Source organism: Pavona decussata, unplaced genomic scaffold, assembly GCF_977016875.1.
Source record: "Pavona decussata unplaced genomic scaffold, jaPavDecu1.1 SCAFFOLD_391, whole genome shotgun sequence".
NCBI classification, from domain to species: Eukaryota; Metazoa; Cnidaria; class Anthozoa; order Scleractinia; family Agariciidae; genus Pavona; species Pavona decussata.
The window spans coordinates 1309142-1332846 of NW_028145763.1; the positions used below are offsets into that span (position 1 = coordinate 1309142).

A 23705-nucleotide genomic window follows, 5' to 3' on the forward strand; every position below is an offset into this window, starting at 1 on the left:
ATCAGTAGCGCCGCACTAGTCTTATTTCACGTGCAACTACCTCGGCGTCAACCTTACGACCAGTTGTTTGACAAATCCGGAATTTAGCGAAAACTTTGAACTCTGCAGAATATTGTGAACCCTTTATTCCTTTTACTAATTAATTCTTAATTATTATAAATTCCCATTACATTGATGGAGTTTTCTTTAACAATAATGAAAGGAATCGTAGAATCGAACGTCAATTGTAGGAGCGGAACCAGTTTACTCTTTTGTCTCCGTGGCTCCCTCTGGCGTTGGCTCAGTTCCAGTACCCGGCGGTGGTGTGGAGGGTGCACACGAGGATGGGTCTTGAAATATCACATTGTTTGTGGCAGCCTTTGCTACTTCCGAGAAATCAAACCAGTGCTTGACATTTCCAAATCCCTTGAGGCACGACGTTGCTAAATCTCTTATCTCCTCCGGAGGAAGGATTCTGTCCCAGAGATTGAGACCGCTGACCTTATACAGTTGCAGCCATTTTTCACCGACCCTTAACATCCCTCCACCTTCTAACTCCTCGGGGATCATGGTTTTCGATATCCTCCTTTCGCCGTCCACGTAAACCACTGCCACTCCAGTTATTCCGGAAAACGTAACACAAAAATGGTGCCATTTGTTGTCCTCCATGAGGGGTCGTGATAAAATACTACAATTTAAACAGACGAAGAGCAACGGCAATCAGAACACTGACGTTTCATCTGACTCTACTGAAATACTCTGATGGTACAATATTTTGTTCAAAACATCAAGACGTTTTTTTCTACTGATCCATTTTTTGTACTATCGGACAAGCCATTGACACAAATTGGCGTCCTTTAGTTTACAAAACTCCCCGAGTTTTGTCAGCCCCGGGAAGCTAGTATATTTTGGCTAGTCTGATGTGCTTCTTGACCTTGTAAAAGTTTCAACGTTTCCACTTTCAAAATGATCAAAAATCGAATTTCAAGTTGTAAGCTTTGTGCACATAAATAGTTTTTCGGGGTTTAACGAGAGTTAAGCAAAGTGGGTTATCCAACGTACATGCACAAACCTCAAACATTTGAAATGCGCTAGTAAACTAACATGAATAGCGTCAAAGTCTGTTTCAAAACCAGAGGAAGACTTAAACAAATACAATTCCTTTTCTAGTTTTTGGTAGAGGGTGAATTTTGTTTCAATTTTAAGCGAAGTAGACTATTTTCAGTTTTTCGTGTTTTTGGATAACCCAGCATGCACTTTGGCTCTGACCCCTCAACTATATTTAACTTAGTAAACTTTACTTAAACTTTGCTCGGTTAAACTAAAACAGATTATACTAAACTAAACGAAACTAAAAGAAAGAATCTGGCTTGACTAAGTCAGAATCACCTTTATAGTAAACGTTAACTCATCACAGCCTCAGCTCAAGTTCTGAACAGCTGAACGAAAGTATACGTAAACATTAACTAAGCATTGTGCAACTGCCTTATATTTCTCGTTCGCTTCTCGATCATTTCCATTTTATTGCTCCAATCCACCGTCTGGCGACTGGTATATTTAGTAGATACCAATAATTCTTAGCGTACGAAAAAAACCCAAAACTTTAAACCTGGCATCCACATTGTTGTTAGTACAGGGACGAGTTTGCCAAAAATATGGCTTTCAAGGTGCCTAGCTATTTCTTGTGTTAGATTCGCAAGCTATTGTGTTAAAATGTACAGCCGCAATCGTTTTCCTTACAGTGGGTTGAACAGCCATATGTCCATAATTATCATTTAATTATTATTACTCGCGCTGATCTCTCCAACACCTTTACCTGTTCTTTGATTTTTTAACAACCTCATCATTCAACACTTTTTGCATCACACGCAGATTCATTTGATTCCCATCGTGTGTATCCCACTGCAGTCCAAAATACTGAGTATTACTCCCAAAGACAGCCAGTATCCAGCCAATGGACGCATAAAATTGCAAGAAACGGTCCCACAGACACATGGTCAGGGTAGACATGTGGGGAATGTTTCGCACCGATATTCCTGCCCTGTAATAATGTTGTGTGTAAGTGCCCTTGGGTTGTATGTCGAAGGTACCTTTTAAAATTAAAGAAAAAGAGGCAAACTAGGAATGTCGAACAAAACTCTGCCATCACGGCGCAGTGGTGAGAGCACTCGCCTCCCACTAAAGTGGCCCGCGTTCATTTCCTGGACTCGAGTTAAGTTTGTTGTTGGTTCTCGTACTTGCTCCGAGAGGTTTTTCTCCAGGTACTCGAGTGTTTCCCTCTGCTCAAAAAGCACCACTTCGAAATTCCAATTTGATCTCGGCTGGAGAGTATCCACAATTGCAATTAGTGCTCTGAGCTAACTATATATATATATATCGACACATAAATAAAGTGATTTCAGTATTTCTGTATTTACGGAGGAAAGAAAAATGTTTGCTTGGTAGTCCGTTCCCTTTATTTCCTATGCTTCAGGCTAATTTCTCTCATCAAATCTTCAGAAACAAGAAAGGAACTTTTGAAAAGTAAAATAATTAGATTTTAAACAACACTTTGATAAGGCCAAAAGCGCGTAAGCAGCAAATTAACTGGATTATTTTCGGCAACGGCATCTGCAACCGAAAATTGAAACGTTTTGCACACCATGCGGGACGTCACGCCTTGCATGTTCGATCATTTAAAGATCATTGCCTTGTCCCTGTACGGCTCTCTCCCAGGCCCTCACTATCAATTCGTTTCGGTGCCACCTGATCCAAAACAGATTGACCGAGATGAAAGACATAGAGAGGCCTAGGAACTACGCAATTAAAAATCGCACGAGTAAAGATTCCTCCCGCCAGAAAAAGTTCAACGAAACTTTCAACTTTGTGAAACCGATTATCAACGCAACCATATACAGCCAAAAACTTCTCACTATTTATATCGATGCAATACTTTTCCGGAGTCAAGATGTGCGGCTCTTTACACTCAGGCAGACATGTCTTAGTGTCGATGTCCTTAGCGACGCGGCATGCGTTACATTCTGTAGGCAGAGGGTTCCCAGATGATGCTGTATTGCAACCTTAAGGTGGAAATAAAAGAGAAAGAATCCCTAAAGAATTAATAGTTGCTCTTGTTATTTGTTTTTTGTGTCTGATTTCTTGGTTTCAAGTTGGGCACGGCATAGACCCAATGCAAAAATGGCTGACATTTTAATATTCTTTTGTCTGCATTCAAATTGGCCTCACTAACCTCGTTCTTGAGTTCAAATATCAAAAGAATATTTTACCTTGAACGAGGCTAGTGAGGCTAATTTCAATACAGAAAAAAGAATATTAAAATGTCAGCCATTTTTGCATTGGGTGTATATAATTTCACTGAACTGAGCCTGATCCAGAATTAGGCTATAGTGAGAGAGATGTAACATTCATCTGTATCACAAGCATCGTACAAAGAAAAACCGTTGAGATCGCGGCAGGACTCAGCTGAATAACAACGAGAAGACTACACCACAATCTCGTACCCAGAGTCCTCTGGTGCTTTGGCCAGCGGTTGGTTGCCAGGAGAGACTCTGTGGTACTGGAATTTTATTACCACAGGATTTCTGCGGTAAAACAATGCAAGCTGTTTACGGAGCAGCCAATCAAAAACTTTATTTATTAATTTTTTTGAATTCACCAGTCTCTCTCCTGGCAACCAACCGCTGGCCAAAGAGCCTGAGGACTCTGAGTACGAGACTGACTACACTCATACTGTGAGGTATTGCGGGACTGTGAGTGGTGATGTTGCTTTGTAATTATTACTATTACATTATACGGCGTGACCAGTACTTTTTAAATTTCAGGAACGAAGTTTTGAAATTTACATGTCAGTTTTGAACATATCGCTAGCGAGATTTCAGAGTTCCCGTAGAAATCTCGCTAGTTTATTGACAGTATAAAGCTATGAATTTTTGTTTACAAGACAGCTGCAAAAAGTATTTCAAAAATAACAATTGTTTTCCGAGTATTTTGAATTTTTTTTTCTAGTTAATGCGTCTTTTTTTGGAAAGATTTCCAGAGAAATCTTCAAGATTCTATTCAAATGCCGGACATTACAAAGAGCAAATCGAATGTTCGTTTCATTCTCGGAGTACTGGTCATGCGTTACGTAGACTGACTGTAATAACTCAGCTAGGCTTTTTTCTCAACCCATTCTTAGCTTCCGCACTTGGCCCTACCTGCTTCTCGAATTGAAATTCTCTTCTGGTATATTGCCCGAAACTTGACGAACTCATTGTGAGTTTCCGACCCTTCATAGTATAGATTCATTATTGGACAGATCTCACCCGCTAATCGATTTAGCCGTCAGTGCTGTCTGTAATCCCTTTTTATTCTTACCGTAGAGGGGATCACAATCCTCGTGGCACCTCTGTGTACACAACCTCGTTTCCAGATCCATGTGTGTATCGCCTTTACACTCCGCGCTGGTCATGTCACGTGACACGATATGCGCGTCGATTACGTCAAGCTTCTTGTCGCCGTTTCCGACGGCGTAAAACCGCACGTTCAAACGTTCGCTGGTATCTAACATGTTCAAGTATATGTCGCCGCTGTCTGTAGTCTTCAATGTTTTCCCGTATTCAATAAGGGTGCTGGATTCTGACTCGGTGACGCATACGAAGTAAGATTGCAGTAAGTTTGGGTCACTAAGTACTCGAGCGTTTGGGTTGTTTGTGGAGGTTTTTAACGTGTCTCCCTGTGAAGAAAAACTCAAGTAACTTCTGCACAATTTTTTTTTGCCTTAACTTCCTTGGATTCTAGCATGAATTTTTCCATCAGTAAATAATAATAATCATTTTGGCAAATCCTTCATGATTCAACCTTGCTCTCAGGGCTTTCCCTCGCGCCCCTTCCAATTAACAACGGAAAGACACTAGGAGTTGCTCATGATTGAATCATTGCTACATGCGGCTGGAATAGGGTGTTGAAATAAATGTTGCATTCATTCACAATGATGGTTTTAGCGGAGCTCTCGCGCGCGCCGCAGGCGCGCGCAGCAGAGCCCCATAGCTAAGAGAATTTGGTAACCCGTGAATGCGAGAAATTTTGGTTTGATTATGACGTCACTTTTGTCCGTCCGTACACCGTACGTCCGTCCGTCCGTACGCAATCCCACAATGCTAATGCGCTCGTGTTTGTTTGGCGGGAAGTTGCATGGCGAGATAGTTTGGCACGATGCGTTTACAACAGAAATGCTAAAGAACAAAAAACACAAAGACAATTTATACGTATTTGTTGGATATGTTGACAAACGTGGAAAGAAGAGAAAGAGAGAGAAAAGGAAAACAAAAAAGTGGAGACGATCAAGCAGAGTTGAACGCGGAAGAGAGCGACGCATAGCAAGTTAGAGCAGGCCGACCGGAAAAGAAAAGTAAGCTTAAGTTTTAAGAAGCCTCACATTTACCTATATCACCCGTTCGTGATCAGTAATGGTAACTTTTAGAACTCTAAAATAGCTTTACATAGACACTCTAACAAACACAAGTTTCAAAGCTCTGAAATAATTCTACCAAACACCAAAGAGTACATTTCGGAATTCTCCTTTTCTTAAACTTAGAGACTAGAATTATTACTAATTAAGAGCAGAATTGACACAGTTTTTAATATCCAATAATTTTTCGCCGGGAGCTTACTTGCTCTCGCAAAAAATACCATGTTTACGTGATTACGACGGCCGTTTCAACAGATCATTTGTAAACCAAAAAGGTTTCTTCCCGGAAAAAATCGATAACTTTCCTTTATGTGACGTGTTTCAAGCTTTACACAGATATTTTAATCGTTTATTAAATTCTCGATACCATCGATATTCGTGTAGAAATTAATTTTTGAACATTTTGTTTCGTGGCCGTGTTTTTTTCATTCGCACCTTTCGGCATTCATGTGTTTCTAAACACACATAAGTTTAAAAGCTCTGAAATAATTCTACCAAACACCAAAGACTATTTTCCCGTATTCTCCATTTGCTAACGTTTATTTAGAGACTAGAATTATTACTATAGGACCAGAATTGACACAGTTTTGGATTTCCAAACACTTTTCCCTTAACTTGCTCTCGCAGAAAATGTCATGTTTACGTGATTCCGACGGCCGTTTACAGATCATTTGTAAACGAAAATGCTTTCTTCCAGGGAACAATCGATAATTTTATTTATGTTATGTGTTTAAAGCTTTACGCAGATGCTTTTATCGTTTATTAAATTCTCGATACCATCGATGTTCGTTTAGAAATTAATTTTTGTACGATATTGTTTCGTGGCTGTGTTTTTTTCATTCACACCACACGGCTCTCATGCGTTTGTAAACAGACACAAGTTTAAAAGCTCTGAAATAATTCTACCATACACCAAAGACTATTTTCCCGTATTTTCCATTTGGTTGACGAGACTAGAATTATTACTATAGGAGCAGAATTGACACAGTTTTGAATTTCCAAACATTTTCCCCCGGGCCGGTAATTTGCTCTTACACAAAAAAATATTATCATGACGTGTAATTCGACGGTCGTTTACAAATCATTTGTAAACGAAAATTCTTTCTTCCAGTACATGTATTTCTTTACTGAGATTGGTTCTCGCAATCGTTAAACAGAGATCTCGAATCGTCTTGAAGAGATGGGGAAAACCACCTGAGAAAATCCGAGCTCGCACTGAAGTGCCACGAGAAATTTTAGCTATCTGGCAGACAAAAAGATAGACGGAACTCGTACAAAGTAATTGTTTTCAGAAACATCAGATCTGGAGCCGCTTGAAAAACCGTTTAGTTTCATAAAAGATCCAGAGTTCTTGCAAGCAAAAAGGCACTAGATGCATTTGTCAAAACACTGAGGAAAGATCGTGAAATTGCTTGCGTAGTAAACCAAGAAACACTCACCCGAGATATCGTTGAAAAGCATTTCCAGTCTTTCAGCTCGGCCCAGCTGACACAACAAATCCTTCGCAGCTTCAAAATACTGCTTGGCTTTAGCTTTTGGTGCTAGAAATTCGTAGAAAATCTTGCCGAAGCGATTGGCGCACAAGACGAGTACTCAATTTTTTACTGAGCTTGATGCAAAACCCTCTCGATTTCATTCAAACTTGAACAAAGCTGCCACTTTCATTCATGCCGGTCCACGCGAGGGAAAATGTCCTAGTTTCTTTTTTTTTTTTTTGACAAATAAAGTTCAGCTTTTCTGCTATAAATCTGTGCTTTGTCATCAATGTGTTGAATAATAAAACAATTATCCTGCTCAATCTTGCGGAATATCGCCTGATTTTAGCCAACTCGGCCTACGGCCTCGTCGGCTAAGTATCAGGCGATACTTGTTCCGCGCAATTTCGCAGGATAATTGCTAATTGTAAGAAAAAGTAGCGAGTTGAAAGCAGTTGCATGGTCGCCATGACTGTTTTCTGTTTCTCAACTGAACAAATGTCAATCCTATCGAAGTTTTTAGCTTTGACACAAATAATCCGGCTTTTGCTGATTCCTGTCCAGTAAGAAACACGAAAACTAACGTTTAGGAATTCCCTTTCTAGCTGCAGCACTTGATTTCCATGTATTTGTGGTACAAACAACCCGGCTTAAACAGTCGAACTCCAAAGAACTTGAAAGAAGTCGTTGTTTTTGGACACAAAATTAAGAAACCAACAGAATGTGGAACTGGCGTGTTCACCCAGCCTCCATTTTAACAAATCAGCATTCAAAAAAAATTTGCCCTCTGCATTGCATTGTTATTGTCTGGGCAGTTTGCTGCATATGCACTAAAAATATAACTGCAGAAAGGATGAGGAACTGGTAAGGTTATTACGTTCACACACTAAGCAAATTTTTATAAATGCTATGACAAAAATTGGAGCTCCGCTTTTAGGCTTGGCTAAATATATATATTATTGAAGTGTCGATTTTCAAGAACAACCAGAAGACAATTTAATCAGTCATGGTTAAATGGCTCAGGCATGGTATAATGGCCCATAAACCAAGGCCGCGAAGCCAATAAAATCCCTGGGATTGCATTATCCAATGATCCTAGCTTTAATAATCTATGTTATCTTACCTTATAAATGGCTACTCTTCCAGGTGTAATTTCAGTGTAATACCATGTGGACTTGTCTTTGGGTAAAGCTGAGAAAGCCACGAAAATACTTCCCTCGGTAGTTGCTGTGAAGTGAAGGCATTTCCCGTTGCTGTCAGTTGGGTCAAAACGAAGAGTGTTGGACCATTTCATATTACAAGGTTTATTTGTCGTCGCTTCTCTTTTATTTGCTACTGCAGTGACATCATCAGCTTTTAAAACAATTCTAGCCAAACTGCGCCCTTCCAGAAAGCCGTGAAGATTTGGGAAGAACTGTTTCGAAGCTTTGAAATCAGGTGTCAGTAACTCCAATCCTCCAGTATTTTGGTTATACGACAAGACCAGGCCAAGGATGGACATCTTATGCTTCTTAGTATCGCTGCTTCCCCCATTTTTGAAGGCATTATATAAATGAAACGAGCCATCTTCTTCCCCAGTCAACCATTTTCCATTGGTAAACTTCACCAGGCGACTCATGTTGCGAGGGATGCTGTAGCCTTCGATGCCAGTTAGATCCTTTTTCATGTCGAATGTTACACAAAATTCCTTTTGTCCACTGGTAATTGTCTGCCAGTTTAGCGCCGGTTTCATTGTTCTCTTTTCTAGGTCTCGGTTCTCGGTTTGAGCGGAAGAGGTGCACTCTGGGAGAAGAAAATCTGAAATTGACATAGGGTCCTACGAACAAAGCGAAAAGTAGATGAGAAACTAGACAGCGTTAAAACTAAGCCCCTTCATGTTATAGACTCAACACGCTTCAGAGTTTAATTTAGTGATGTAGCGGACGGGGGAGTTCCAAACATGGCTGAGGACTTGCTAAATATGGTCTTCGTCATTACTCAGATCCTCGAGTTATTTTACCAACAGTTCAAAAGTAGCAACGAAAGGCCGACAGCTTGGAAACTGCAAGAAATTACAAGTATCGCTTGGAGGACGAATAAATCAAAGGGTTTAAAAGATTCAACTGAAGAACGACTATCGCAGATATTTACGTACACTATAAAACTGCGGTACTTTACAGTATATTACGAATTCGCAAAATGATGAGCACCCAGTTGGCTTGATAGCTCATTTGTTAGAGCACTGCATCGTCATGAGTTCAAAACCCGTTCATGTTTGGATATTTTCAGGGCTCTCTTTTCCCAGCTGCTTAAGTTGCATGCAGTTTAATTCAGCGTTTGCTGAGGCAAATCCAAGCGGTAAAAATAATTATTTTCAAGAAAGTTAACCCTTTTCTGCTGTCAAAGGAACAGTAATGTTTAATCACCGTTCCAGTCTCGACGGCAGTCTCAAAGAAGGTCACGTTATCCCCGTTAGCGTTGGTCTCGGTTTTCAAGCTTGCCGCATGCCCCTCGCAACCCCAGTTGACTTTTTCGCCGGGAAACAGGTCGCGCATTCGGAAGTTTACCAAATCTGTGACAGAACCGACCTGGAAGAGAAAGGGTTTCGGATATTTTGGGATGGAAACAAGCCATTCCTTGAACTCGGATTTAATTGTGGGGGAGTACGCGTCTGACAAGATGGCCGCCACCTCGTGGCTTCCGCCCAGTGCTATGACAGTCGTTGAAGTAGTCTTCGATTGATTCCGCGAATACTCCCCGCCCTTAGTGCTGGACTTGGCTCCTACGCTGGAAAACAAAGTTTTGAATTCCATCTCCATTTCCACAGCAAATTCTTTTTTGTTGGAGACGTCGCTTGCATCCATGAATTTACGAATTTCAAGTTGACCGCCAAACTTTGAGGATTTGACGTAATGTGTTCCCCACCTCTGGATGAAATTTTCTGTAAGCACAACAATCATATGTATTAATTACTAAATAATATTTTTGTACTAGGTCTTGTTTGAATATGCCTGATAATTCAAAAACCGCGCGGGGTGGAAAGAGAAAAACTCTGCATGGAACATTACAAAGGGAGAGGATATCGCCTATGTGAAGCGCCAAATTATGATCATGATTATGGGAAACCAGGAGATGATGATTATAGCCAACTAGGGGCTTCTCGCCTCGTTGGCTATAATCATCTCATACTCAACAAGCGCGAGTGGAATAATTGTTGATTATTCAACGAATCGGAGGTGCATGGATAGTGGTAGATATTTACCTAGACTGCAAACAGTACCTTTCTGGATGGAGCGAACGAGCAGTCTCTTTTCGTTTATTCCTCCTCGCTCCAGTCTCGCTGCGATGTAAGCGCACCCTCTCGACTAAGCAGAAAGGGACTGCTTGCAGTCTAATATTTACAGAGCCGCGATGCACAAAGGAAATGTGCATGTCACGTGATCACACGCACAAAGTTATATCAATATTTAAAAACTCTTACGTTGCTTTCCCAGCACAGCTTCGTTGCACGATTCCCATTTCTCGATTCAGGGCTGTACTCACCACGCCCATCAAAACCCACCCCCATGAAGGCCGCGCCATCAATCATGTTCTGTCGGTCAAAGGTTACATAGACGGGTTCGTGTGTACACAAGAAAGGATGCCTCTCTTGCACTATACTACAGCCCTGATGAAAATGATCGGCTAAGCTTCAAGAAAAGGTTCGCGTGAATAAAGGTCTCAGTTTCTGTTTAGTAATCGTACTGTCACGGTAATTGTATTTATTTCAGATCGAATAATTATAATCAACTAGTAATAGTAATCACAGATTAAAAAGCGTAGTCGGCATGCCAATTTGATCGACCGCATGTCTTCACGTGAAAATGAGGCCAGATTCTTGGATCAAAACGAGGTAAATTTGCGCGACAGAGGAACAAAATGGCCGCCAACCTCGATTATTTGCACAGGCAGCCTAACGCAAACACAAATTTAGACTTGCGGCCGCGGTAAAACACCAATTATACGATTTACTTGCTTTCCAATAACAACATTACTGATTGTGTCGATTCTCCAACGGTCCATCGATCTTTTAGTACCACTTGTAAAGGTCGGGTAGTTACCGTAAAAGCTCTATTAGCCCCTCCCCCTCCCCTCCTCGTTCTCTAATAAGCCCTCCCCACCCTTTTTGGGTCATGAGATTTTGTTATTAGTTCCTCCTATTCCCTATTTCGAAATCCACCTAATATAGGGCCCAGTTGGTTTGTCATTAAATAATCCATTCAATTGAAGGTTTCACTGCAGTTGCTTGAGTTTTCTACAAAAGGAAACATAAGCAGCGACGACGTGAACGCCAACGTAAACGTCACCTGAAAATACAACTTTATTTCGTTGCAACTCGTTCAACTTCTACAGAAACTGCGAACTACCCAGGAACTAAATTGGTAGGAGTGGCATTCGAGTAAAGAAAGAAAATGACAAATTCACCGTCGTGAGTTCACGCTCTCCACAAAACCTTGAATTTGGTCATTTCACGTTGTTGTTTTGGCGACAACGGCAAAGAAATGTACCAAAATTGAAAACGCACGTGCAGAGCGTTTATCGTTGCTCATTAAACCTACTGTTTTGCGGCGTTTTCGTTGCCGTCGTCGTCGACGTTGCCTTAAGTTCTCTAAAAGCTATTTTAAGACGAAAACGGTTAAGATAAGAAATAAGCCCCTCGTTTCCACTAAGCCACCCTCCCTGATAAGACCCCCGATGATGAGGCCTGGAATGAATAATACCCCATCCACCCCCCCCCCCCCCCCCCCCTTTAATAGAGCTTTTACGGCATATAAGGTCAAGGACGATGCTACGGTGCAAAACATACGTATGCGGTTTGGATAACGTCACTTTGTTGCAAGAACATAGCAACAATTGAAATCAAAACCTACGGTTAGCAATTTCCCTATTGGTTTCTTAACTTTGCAACGCGACCTTGTTGACCTTGAAGATTGTACGATCCACCATGTTTGGATGTCACGAAGAAGTGAGGCTGTGGTGGTACGTGTAGCATCGTAGAGTTTTGAAATTATGATTTGAAGATCGAGCTAGCCCGAACAGTTGTTGAAACTGCTTTATACGGAGAAGCCATAAGTGAGATTTTCTGGTTGAAATGAATTGATTCAAAAGACGATGACTCACCAAAATCCCTTCAAATCGGCTTATAAGAAACGGCGAAACAAAGTTGATTTTATTGAGAAGACGCCATAATTTCCATCTACCATTTTATTCCTTCTTATTGGATGATGATAATGATGATGATGATGATGATGATGATGATGATGATGATGATGATGATGATGATGATGATTGGCAAGTCATGCATGTCACCTTTTCTCAACTTAATTAAGACTATATGACGCACATGCATGTGGCCCACGTTTTACACGCGAATAAAATCCAAGGTCCATTTTATTATTTCCTTCAAGGTTTTGTGGTAGTTATTACAGTGATAATTTCATCCGATTGAAAAATGGCAATATATTTCAAATTAACAAAGTCCCAAATTGTCCTGTTGCGAAGTTTTCTGAATGAAATCGCTTTCAAACAACTAAAGAATTGTATTGTTCCATTTGGCGAAAGATTCTCACTAGTTTTTACATACAAATGGAAAGCACTTCGATAAGCGCGTTGAGGCCTGAGAACGAGGCTGCTAGGTTTGGTTTACGTCAGACTTCCATGGTGGTAACAATTACTACGACAGTGCACTGACAGTGTTTTGCGACAAGTGCCATCAAGTTTCGTTTGGATAAATTATTTTTACACCAAATGAAAATGTTTGAGACTAACAACCCCACATTATTTTTCCAGTCAAACGTGTTTTGGCACACACCTGAATGAAAATTAAAAATATAGAAAAGAAATCCCAAATGTAGTTGTCGGGTAATTGTTACCGTTTTTTGTAATATCGACCCATTCGACTAACCCAACGTTGTACCCAATTCAGATCCCCCGGGGTTAAAATTCTTTGTTTATTGCATTTGCATTATAATGTAGCATTCACATTTAAATGATATGGAAATACTTAGAACAAAACATTTTATGCCCAAGGGATTTGAATTGGGTACAACATTGCATTAGCCGAATCGGTCTATTTACTTCGATATAGACCTCATTCATAAACGGGCGGGCGATTTATTATTCTTTTCGACGTATCGTTGAGTTCCGAACATAGTGGCCCCCATTACGTTCAGAATTAGCTGGCCAAAGGGGCCGTAACTTTCGGGTACTTAAATTACGTAAGTAATGGAAGAAAAATTTATGGTAAACACAACCGCACATATTAAAGCATAATGTCATCTTAATTCTCTCTTCCCCATTGATTCTTCGGCGAGCCATCTCCGTTTACTTTGTTAGTAAGAATTAACAATTGTTTTCTTTTGTTTGTTTAGCACTGACGGTTGGTAGCACGAATTTGTGGCACAAAGAGCAAAAAAGGAAAGGTCCGAAAATTGATGTTACTCTCGGGGGAGGTGCTACTTACGGGAATTAATAGAAGGGTCCGAAAATTAACGTTACTGTCGGGGGACTGCTACTTTCGGAACTCTACGGTATGTTTACTAGCCCTACTAACCTCATAACCTTCCATGAGTCTGGGAAGGAAATAAGCACTTTAGAAGAGAGCTTTACAAAGTCCCCTCCCTTTCCCGGGCTCCCCACCCCCCCCCCCCCCCTACCTCAGGAGATGGCTGATAATAGGTTCATAATGCTAATTTCCATGAAACTAAAAGGTCTACAAACACTCAAATCTTTATTATTTTAACACGGTAAAAATCCATCAGGTTTTGGTACGGTATAAAATACAACTACATAAAAGTATTTAATAAAAAGTCTTACTCATAATTACACTAAACTACACCTGTTTTCCATGAATGCGTGTATTTAACTTAATTAACAAAAAGGATCGTTTAACAATTGCTTGAAATGATTTAGAGATTTCACTTGCCTAAGACTGCAGGGTAGACTGTTCCAGAGAGTTGCACCTCTATAACTAAAGCTCTTTTTTAGGTAGTTAGTTCTTGGTAAAGGGACGTTTGATTTGTTTGTAGAGTCCCTTAAGACATAGCCTGGCGTACTGCGCTCAGTAAACAGAGGATAAGTAGTCAGGAACCAGATCATTAAGAGCTTTGAACAGCATTAAAGCTACTTGAATTTGACGCTGGGCAATCAGGTCTTTCCAACCAAGTTGTTGTAACAAGTACCCAGCGCCAGCATCATAGGAGGAGGAGGTCAAAATGCGAGCAGCACGATTCTGCAGTTTTTGTAATTTTTCCGTCAAAAGTACCAAAGAAACAACACAGGAATCGAAAAGCTGACATGTCTTCGTCGTAGATATTTTGTGTACTTTATCATAGTCAATCATAGTTGAACCGACGTAGCTCTGATTCTAATACCTTTTGTGCAGCTTTTCAAGTTCTTCCTTTACAGGCCATTTGTCCATTCCAAGGTCTTCGCCCATTTTAAGAACTTCCTCGCAAATGTTGTCTGCTCTAGAAACTTCGTCAGGACATTTTGTGTACAGAAGCACTGCCAAGTACGTCTTAATCCAAACTTTCCATTTGTGTTTTCCCTCTATAGTACTATCAGCAACTTCACTTCCTCTTTCAAACATTCTCTGAGCCTGGTCTAACTCCCCACTCTTTTGGTAACATATTCCAAAGTTTTTAAAGATAGGAATCGCCTCTTTCTGCTCCAATCTTTCCATACTTTCCAAAACGCTGATAGCTTCACAGTAGTGCATTTTAGCCAGGCCAAAATCTTCGATGTACAAATAAAAATCCCCCACTTCTTTTTGAGCAAATGCAGTCAAAAGATGCTGCCCAAAATGTTTCTGACGAAAACGCAAGGCTCCGTCATAGTTTGCGAGAGCCACCTTGCGCCTTGTCTGATCTTTGTGAAAATCTTTATGAAGTTTTGCATTATGCCCCATCTGTCCAAGAATTCTGGCTTTATCAAAGGCGGTACCATGCTTTTCCCGTTCATAAATGGAGATCGCTTCTTCGAGAAAAGGTTGTGCCTCCTCTCTTTGGTCACGGTCCTGCGAGAGATACCTTCCATAGTGGCTCAAATAAAAGATTTCAGACAAACTTTCTTTCTTAAAAAGTTGGCGATGTTCATCATGCAGTTCAGTGGCTTGGCGAATCAACTCTTGTGATTCCTGCGTATTAGCACTACCGTGTTTCCTTGCTTCATGATAACGAAGAAACAAAATCTCTACTTGATTGGTTACTTTCTCCTGCTTTTCTGCAAAATGTAAAAGACCTTCGAGAAAATCGTCATAAAGCTCAAAGGGGACACAATCTTCTATGTACGGTGCTACTCTTTGACATGTACTAACCGCATCTTCCAGTTCCCTACAGTTTCTGATTTGCTTCTTGCCAACAGCTGTAAGAGTGGACTCAAGATTAACCCTTTCTTCGTTGAATAAGTCGAACGATTCTTTACATGTGTCTTTACCCCAGTATTTCGTTGAATTCCTCGATATCAAAGACAAGAAGTACTCTTCAAAACTCTGTTGGGCATGAGCCAAAACAGGGCGAAACTTGTCTGTTTTCCCAATCTGTTTGGCAAAACCTCTGATCAGTAAGTGAATAAGGTATCGGTTGTGCTGTCTCTGGATCAGGCACCTCTTCTTAAGCTCCTTCAAATGGTTAGCGCAGTTCACACGGCCTAATAATGCATCTGCTGCATTTCTGTCAAAAGATCGAACGAACACTGACAAACACACCAACGCATGTTTTAAAGGTTCGTCAAGTTTTTCGAAAGCTATTTCCATCATTCGTTCAAGACCAAGCGTTTTTGTTGGGTTGTTTTCAAGTTCTGTTATAAGTTCTTCGAAAGTGTATTCAGATTCTGATGAAAGAAGAGGCCCTGCTAGTCGAAGTGCAAGTGGAATGTTCTCACAAAGTTCAGCTATCCTCTCTAGCTTGACCTGTGTCTCCTGCCCTGCATGAGACCACAAATCAGCACCATCCTTTAGAACGTCGATGCTCTCTTCTGCATCCAGGGGACCTACTTTGACTGGCTTAATATTTAGGCCTGTTGTGACACTGTCAATGTCCAAACGCCTGGAAGTAATCAAGAACTTAATTTTGCAACCTGAACACGTCCTCATATCTTTTAACAACTTGATAAAAGAACTCCTAGTGTGATCTTCCATAGCATCTTCTGCATTGTCAATGAGTAGTATGAGCTCATATTCAAGGCGCCTGCACCACCCCAGCAAAGCATGCCTGGGGTTCTCACTAGCTTGTTGATGGCCTGGTACACACACATTCAAAATTTCTCTTAACTCGCCATCCAATTCATGTTCATTTTTTTCCATTTCCTCCTTTTTTGAACGTACACCTCTCAAAGAGCAAAACTTGACGATGCGTTGAAACTCGTCATTGAGCTGGTGACCAGCTTTAATAGCAACAGTGGACTTTCCGACTCCTGCTGTTCCACTAACAAGTACTGCTGCCACTGCTGAACTGCTATCATCTGATAGGGCTTGGACAATGCTACCAACCTCCTTTGTGTGGCCGTGTATGTTGGGCTCCTCTTCGGGTAGCTCACTTCTAGGTTTCCTTTTGTTCATTTCTTTTGGGAAAGATAAAACCCAACGTTAATGTAATATCCAAAGTAAACTATCAATTATCCACCTTTAAATGCATTTAAACGCTCTGGCTATTGCTTGCAAAAACTCAGAAAAGTTCATTTACTGTCACGTGCTCGGTTTTTTTTTTATCTCATTTGGTTGTGTTTGTACTAAGACTTGACACATGAATCATCAAAAAGAACAATAACAAATTAAAAACGATTGCAGAAAGAAATGATGAAATTAAATAAACTAAATCATGTTTCTACTAAGGAAATTTAATTCTTTTAAAAAAGCTATCAGCTCCGCTCCCATAGGGCAAGATATTATTGTAAAACAAAATTGAAATCCTATGCAAGTTCCAACGAGAACCAAAACGAGCTGACAAGTAAATCTTACCTTTGTTGGTCAAGTAATCCAGTTTCCTGCTCACCTCCTTTGGTTGCTCTTCAAAAAAATAAGTATTGAATGGTTTAGGCAAAGAAAAAAAAATTGATACATTGATCATCAAGAAGAACAATAACAAAACGATTGCAGAAAGAAATGATGAAATTAAATTAACTAAATCACGTTCCTACTAAGGAAATTTAAGTTTTTTAAAAAGACCATTAGTTCCGCTCCCATAGGGCAAGATATCATTGTAAAACAAAATTGAAATCCTATGCAAGTTCCAACGAGAACCAAAACGAGCTGACAAGTAAATCTTACCTTTGTTGGTCAAGTAATCCAGTTTCCTGCTCACCTCCTTTGGTTGCTCTTTAAAAAAATAAGTATTGAATGGTTTAGGCAAAGAAAAAAAAATTGATACATTGATCATCAAGAAGAACAATAACAAAACGATTGCAGAAAGAAATGATGAAATTAAATTAACTAAATCACGTTCCTACTAAGGAAATTTAAGTTTTTTAAAAAGACCATTAGTTCCGCTCCCATAGGGCAAGATATCATTGTAAAACAAAATTGAAATCCTATGCAAGTTCCAACGAGAACCAAAACGAGCTGACAAGTAAATCTTACCTTTGTTGGTCAAGTAATCCAGTTTCCTGCTCACCTCCTTTGGTTGCTCTTTAAAAAAATAAGTATTGAATGGTTTAGGCAAAGAAAAAAAAATTGATACATTGATCATCAAGAAGAACAATAACAAAACGATTGCAGAAAGAAATGATGAAATTAAATTAACTAAATCACGTTCCTACTAAGGAAATTTAAGTTTTTTAAAAAGACCATTAGTTCCGCTCCCATAGGGCAAGATTTCATTGTAAAACAAAATTGAAATCTTATGCAAGTTCCAACGAGAACCAAAACGAGCTGACAAGTAAATCTTACCTTTGTTGGTCAAGTAATCCAGTTTCCTGCTCACCTCTTTTAGTTGCTCTTCAAAAAATAAGTATTGAATGGTTTAGGGAAAGAAGGAAATACTAACATTATCATAAAAATCATTAAAGCATTTTAAGGTTGTGCAAGTTGAAAAAGTGAAAGAATTTCAACTGTAGCAACAAAATTATCTGCCCATAAAATAATGCTCCTGGAAAGTCAATGCTTTTTCATCTACTACTTATCAGCTATTAATTCAGATCACCCAACGATTACTAATTCCTCCCAAGTAATATCGTTTAAAGTTGATCAGTTTAAGAAGGAGTGGGATTCGAAATTTCAGATGCATTAAACGAAAATGAAAACGACCTCCACTTAGCTCCAGGACTGAAGGAGTAACCTTTTCAGTTGCTACTGAGTCGCAGGAATGATAAAATCCAAGTTGCCCTCAACAATACCTCTCTTGAATTCGTAAGTGGTTGACAATACGTATCACAGTTCAAAGAACGTAGAGACAAACAGTTGTAGTATGACCACAAGGCGAAACCATTGCCAGAATTAAAGTAAAGTTTGTTAAATAATTGAACTAGTTTAACAATGTTTGAATGGAAAACAACATCAATCTCCAAATAATATGATCAAAATTTTTTAAAAGGTCATAACATGCTCTAAAGGAAAGACCCACCTGTCGTTTCATCAAATTTCTGTTCTAACCCTTCAATCTTGTCTTTAATGTTGTCCTCGTCTTTCTTCCACTGCTTAAGAACTTCTTTGTAATGTTCCTCAATATCAGGGTCCATGCACTCAGTCTCCAGGCGGGTGATAGCAGAACCATAACTTGGTCCTCCTAATCTAGCCAGTGCATCCCGGATGTCCTGCCAAAGACTTTTGAATGTAACAGCGTCAACCGAGGCCTTCTCAGCATGGCCATACACAGTATTTCGAAAGCACTTTACACGGACAATGTCCGCTTCACGGGTTAAATCTGTTGGAGGTGGAACTTTGTCCCAAGAGCCAGTTGATACAGGAGGATGTAACCCACAGATGTTTCTCAACAACACATTCAATAACGTGATGTCAAAAGTCGCCGATGATACAGTGGACGCTACCGCGGGGAACAATTTGCTCCACTGAGTTGGATTAAGCACTCTTTTTGCTTTAAGGGACTTCAGTTTAGAGTGGTGACCAGGCAAAGACATGTGAAGGTTGGTTGGAGGGTGGCAGCTATCAAATATGTCTCTCAGGGCCTGGGAACCGACATCTACTAAAAGCCGACACAACCGAGCGTAATTTGTTGTCTCTGGGGTGGACTTTACTGTTGGTGCCGCCATGCAGAAAATCTAGTGTTTAAACAGGATAAAATAAAATTAACATAACAACCTCTGTGTAAGGGTAACCGCAACCTCGGTCCTAGGGTCTCTCCTCTTCACGTCCCTATCTCGCTCCCTGGGACGTGACGAGGAGAGACCCTGGGAACGAAGTTGGGGTAACCGCTATTAAAAGGTAAATATTGACAAAAGAAAAAAAATTATTTGCACACTTTCAGGCAATCTTTCGCAATTGCTCAAGCTTTGTTCGTAACTCCAATAGTCCTCCACGTATAAAAATCCTTCAACTGGAGTTCATAACAAATCTATGATATTTCATTTTTTTTTTTTTTTTTTTTTTTTTACATTCTGTTTTGTGGCTGTGCTTTTTCATTTAACGCAGCTACTGGAATTGTTCAACTAACTCTCCTCAACAACAAAAAAAGAACTAATCTGATATTTCCTGAAAATGCTTTTAATAAAAATACACTTCAAAGGATCCTAAAAACACCAAATGACATATAAAACGTTGCATCGACAAGAATATAGAAGGTCTCAGATTAAGTTACAGGGTGTGAAAAAAATCAAAGGCTCTTATGAACAATTCGTGAATGCAGAGGATATGCAGTGGAACCTGTATTAAACGGCACCGTAATAAGCGGTCACTTGTCAAAGTTCCAAAAATTACTTCCCTTAAGGACGGTGCCTACTAATACCGAAGTATATTTGTGCGGTTTATGACTATGCGGGAAAAGCAGATCTTAGCAAGGGCTATTGGAATCCAAAAAGAAAATTGGGGGTAACCATGCATTTTTCAGAGATAACTAAGCAATAATATCTCTAAAAAGCGCCAAAATATAAAGCAATGTATGGGATTTTTTCCTAACTTGAAGCTTAATTATCTCTGAAAACTGCATGGTTACCCCCAATTTTCTTTTGAGATACCAAAAGCATTTGCCGAGTTCTGCTTTCTCCGCATAGTTTTAAACCGCGCAAAAATATTCCTGTGTTAGCAAGCACCACCCATAGGAAACCCGAGTATCTCGAGATGCGCAGAACGTATGCGCAGTAACAATAGTAGGCACCGTCCTTAATTACGGTAATTCTGACCTTTATTAAACGGTCACCTCTATTTAGTGGTCGGGGTCACCATTTACTAGCTCCCAACGAGCTGTTTCTATTGTCTTGACCTGTTTTAAACGGTTACTTTGTAAAAGGAAAAAGCCAGTTATTTAAACAGAGTCTAACTTAGGCCGCGGCTTAAGACAATTAGTAGGCCTCTAAAGCTTTTGAAAGTGGTTTATTTTAAGTAGATAAATAGTTTTCTAGTCTGGGATGCAACCCTTCTTGTTACCGTCGGCAGGAGATAATGTTTAGATATGATTGTTGGCAAAATTGAAAATGGCTTAGAACGTGGTTTTGTTAAACACCGTCTAAACTGTCTTTTAATAACTGAACCTTAATGTCGTAGCAAATAGCATGCCAGGCAACTGGCAATGCAATTGACCAGCAATACTGGATGTGCGATCATGGCGTAAATGTTTTATTAGACAAGTCTCCATTTGTCGCACACCGGCTGTAACTCGATGTTTGCGCGTGCTGGAACTAAACTATTTTACTCTGTCGCTCAAAACAGATGTTTCCAACCAAACCTATTGAGTTCGACACTCCCAAATATGAATTCGAAGCTGAATTCGAATTCGAGATAAGCAAGGTTTCGACCGTGAAAACCCGATCCAATAGCGTTCGACGTAGGAATAACGCTTCCTAATACGGATTTGAGTCGGGATTTTATGGGACTTGTCGTAGATGGGTCGATGGATCTTGGGACGCACATCTGGCATCCCCCGCAGACTTTTTTGCAGGGGCGGATGACATCACAAAGAGAAAGAGCCTGGGATCGAGATTGGCCAACTTGCCAAAGGACAAAGAGCCTGATGACATCGAACGCACTCTGTAATCTATGATTATTATTAGTACTAATTGTATTCCATCGCATTTCAAGACTATTTGCTCGATTTCAGTTTCGTATGTTCTTCATACAACAGAAAATCATCTTTGCAGATCAACTTATCATATCGATTATAGTGAAATTACAAAGTTTCCTAGGAAATTCATGAATCTCTTGATACAAACTTGGAATATACAACAACTCAAAGTTTCTCAAGGATTTATTTATTTATTTATTTTTTTTTTTCACAGAAAATGGGAATTTCCGATTTTTGTACAAACTTGGCACAATTACGATTAAGTCGGAAGGGTTGGCAGATATGGCTTGTCTGTATTAATTAAGGTCACGTGACCTCATTTTTAACAGAATTCTCCATTAAAATTATTATTTCGAAAGCTTGCAGTCGTTAAATGTTATAAGACTTCTTTTTCAGTAAAAGTCTTCATTTCGAAATCTGGTCTTCAGTCTCTTATTAATTTATTCATTTATTCATTTATATATCCCTCTAATATTTAGTTGACTTCACTCATTGACATGTATTTTTGGACTGACAAATCCTTTTTTTGTAAACATTTTTAACATAAAGAGGACAATAGCTGAGTTAAAATAATGAGATAACAGAGTTAGGTCAAAGTGCTAGTTTAAAGTGCTACTATGACGAAATTCGCGTCTTTCTAATCTGAGCCATTTTAAAACATAAACAAGTAGTCTGTACGTGAAGAAGAATGCTGTTTACTATTTTCAAATATCTCTTTTTGTTCCAGAGATATTCAAGTGTTTAAAATATGCAAATTAGCCAAGAGATGGTTCTGGTTTAAAATCTCATATCAGTTCATACACTGCAAGTTCACCCTGGTAACATTGTACCAGAATGATAGAGATTCTTGTAATAGTACGAAACCATACACCTTTCAGGTGTCATGTAAATGCAATGTGACACTTAAATTTAACTTAAGGTGGCCGAACACAGTTTTCCAGTATACAGGTGTTGGTAAACATTATTTGAAAACTACGTAGTTCTGAGTACTCGAAATTAGCCTGGTGCAAGATTAACTAAGAAGGAATAAATTTTGATCCTTCTTGTTGAGCAAGGTGCCGTTGCCATGGCAACGCAGCAAGCTATTAACCGTCCACAAATAATGGTTTTCCTCAATTTTTCGAAAATGCACTCGTTAGATTTTTTCCATTTTTTGTATCCAGAAAAACTCATAAAATACTGACATAGAGACGCTGCTTAACAGAGAGATCTCCTGTAAATGTTGTTTTTGCACTTTAATGATTTTTAGAAATACCCTCTGTTAAATTTTGGTTTTTGTTTGTAGGCGAATTACGCTTTTAGGGAACTACTGTTGTGTCAAATTTTACAAAATTCTAACGAGCGGTTCCTTAGAAAAAGGTTTATTTCCATTAAGACAAACCAGTCACAATTTTTTGGTCAAATGCGCATGCGTGGCTTTAAATTAGCTTTCTCAGCCAAGAAGAAAAGCCCGCAAAAAAGGCTTATCTCTTCGTGAACTCACTTTCTTTGCTCGGTGATAAATGAAGAAGGATTCACAGATGAAAAACTGAGTTATTTTAAGAACAAAACTCACCTTTGTGATCCATTTAGTATAAAATCGAGGGATTGATAGTATTTGCTTACCACAACCCTAGCGCACGCTCAATAGCATCGTAAACAGAATCTGTAAAGCGCGCGCAAACTGAGTTCGGCCACCTTAAACTTGAATTGAACTCACACTGTCACATACTGCTCCCAGAAATTGTAGCATATTTATCAATTTGTAGCATATTGTATTCAAGGAAACTGGTTTTGTTCATCCCTGGTTGTGGATGGCGTTTTAACAGTAAAAAGCATCACTCCCAGATGCTTGTCTGGTAAAATCAGTCATGTTAGATCCAATCTGACAAGTCAATGAAAGTGGCCCAATACCAGTTGAATCAATATTTTCGCCCAACTTTTCAAACCTTTGCTTTGCATGTGCATAGATCAATGCAAGCTTTACCAAAACATATACATGTCTCTTGACACCTCCGTCCTTCCTTCTGTGAAAGTTGAATTGTTCCATCAATTTCAACTTAGATCGATTACAGAACAGGACTTAGAACATCAAGTAGTAAAGCATCGATTTGAACCATCGTTGCACCAAGGGGTAAATAAATTCTAAATTCCCAGTTCCCAGTTCAGACATTTTTAACTCACGAATTGCGCATGCACAGTGAACCGTGATTTATTAATGAGTTATCATAATGGAAATAGTACTTGCTCAGACGTTCCATTGTTCTTTTGGACACTTGATGAGCTGTAAACTTATAATTTAAGGACGGTGCCTACTTTTGCTACTGTGCATACGTTCTGCGCATCTCGAGATACTCGGGTTTCCTATGGGTGGTGCCTACTAATACAGAGATATTTTTGCGCGGTTTATTACTATGCGAAGGAAGCAGAAATCAGCAAGTGTTCTTGGTATCCAAAATGAAAAATGGGGGTAACCAAGCATTTTTCAGACATAATAAAGCTTCAATTTGGAAAACAAAACGCCATACATTGTTTTGTATTTCACGGCTTTTTAGAATAATTGTTGCTCAATTATCTCTAAAAAATGCCTGATTACCCCCAAATTCCTTTTCGGAATCCAATAGCTCTTGCTGAGAT

At 39.6% G+C, this 23705-nt stretch overlaps 3 protein-coding genes across 10 annotated transcripts in view; all 3 read right to left on the reverse strand.

Moving 5' to 3' along the window:
• Positions 1-23705, reverse strand: part of LOC146451276 (uncharacterized) — a 106812-nt gene that overhangs the window by 44261 nt on the left and 38846 nt on the right. For 3 of the 4 annotated variants that reach the window (XM_085099390.1, XM_085099392.1, XM_085099389.1), the window contains exons 2-6: positions 18480-19134; positions 17807-17854; positions 17498-17545; positions 17189-17236; positions 16880-16927 (exon numbers count right to left, since the gene is read on the reverse strand). In XM_085099390.1, coding sequence (XP_084955516.1) covers positions 16880-16927; positions 17189-17236; positions 17498-17545; positions 17807-17854; positions 18480-19125 — 838 coding nt within the window. In that variant the 5' untranslated portion in view covers positions 19126-19134. The remainder of the gene's footprint in view (positions 1-16879; positions 16928-17188; positions 17237-17497; positions 17546-17806; positions 17855-18479; positions 19135-23705) is intronic. The other variant, XM_085099391.1, reaches the window with a different exon arrangement.
• LOC146451278 (uncharacterized) overlaps positions 1-23705 on the reverse strand; it is a 126019-nt gene that overhangs the window by 17996 nt on the left and 84318 nt on the right. Inside the window, exon 5 of one of the 5 annotated variants that reach the window (XM_085099383.1) lies at positions 14125-16482. The exons of the other annotated variants lie outside the window; for them this stretch is intronic. Within the exon in view, the coding sequence (XP_084955509.1) occupies positions 14288-16482 (2195 nt within the window). The 3' untranslated portion in view covers positions 14125-14287. Of the gene's footprint in view, positions 1-14124; positions 16483-23705 lie in introns of those variants that run through there. 5 annotated transcript variants of the gene reach the window in all.
• Positions 244-10471, reverse strand: LOC146451279 (uncharacterized). The gene is given in 7 exon segments (XM_085099323.1): positions 244-667; positions 1796-2069; positions 2892-3038; positions 4336-4693; positions 8027-8719; positions 9192-9823; positions 10426-10471. Coding segments are annotated over 7 exon segments (2574 nt in total).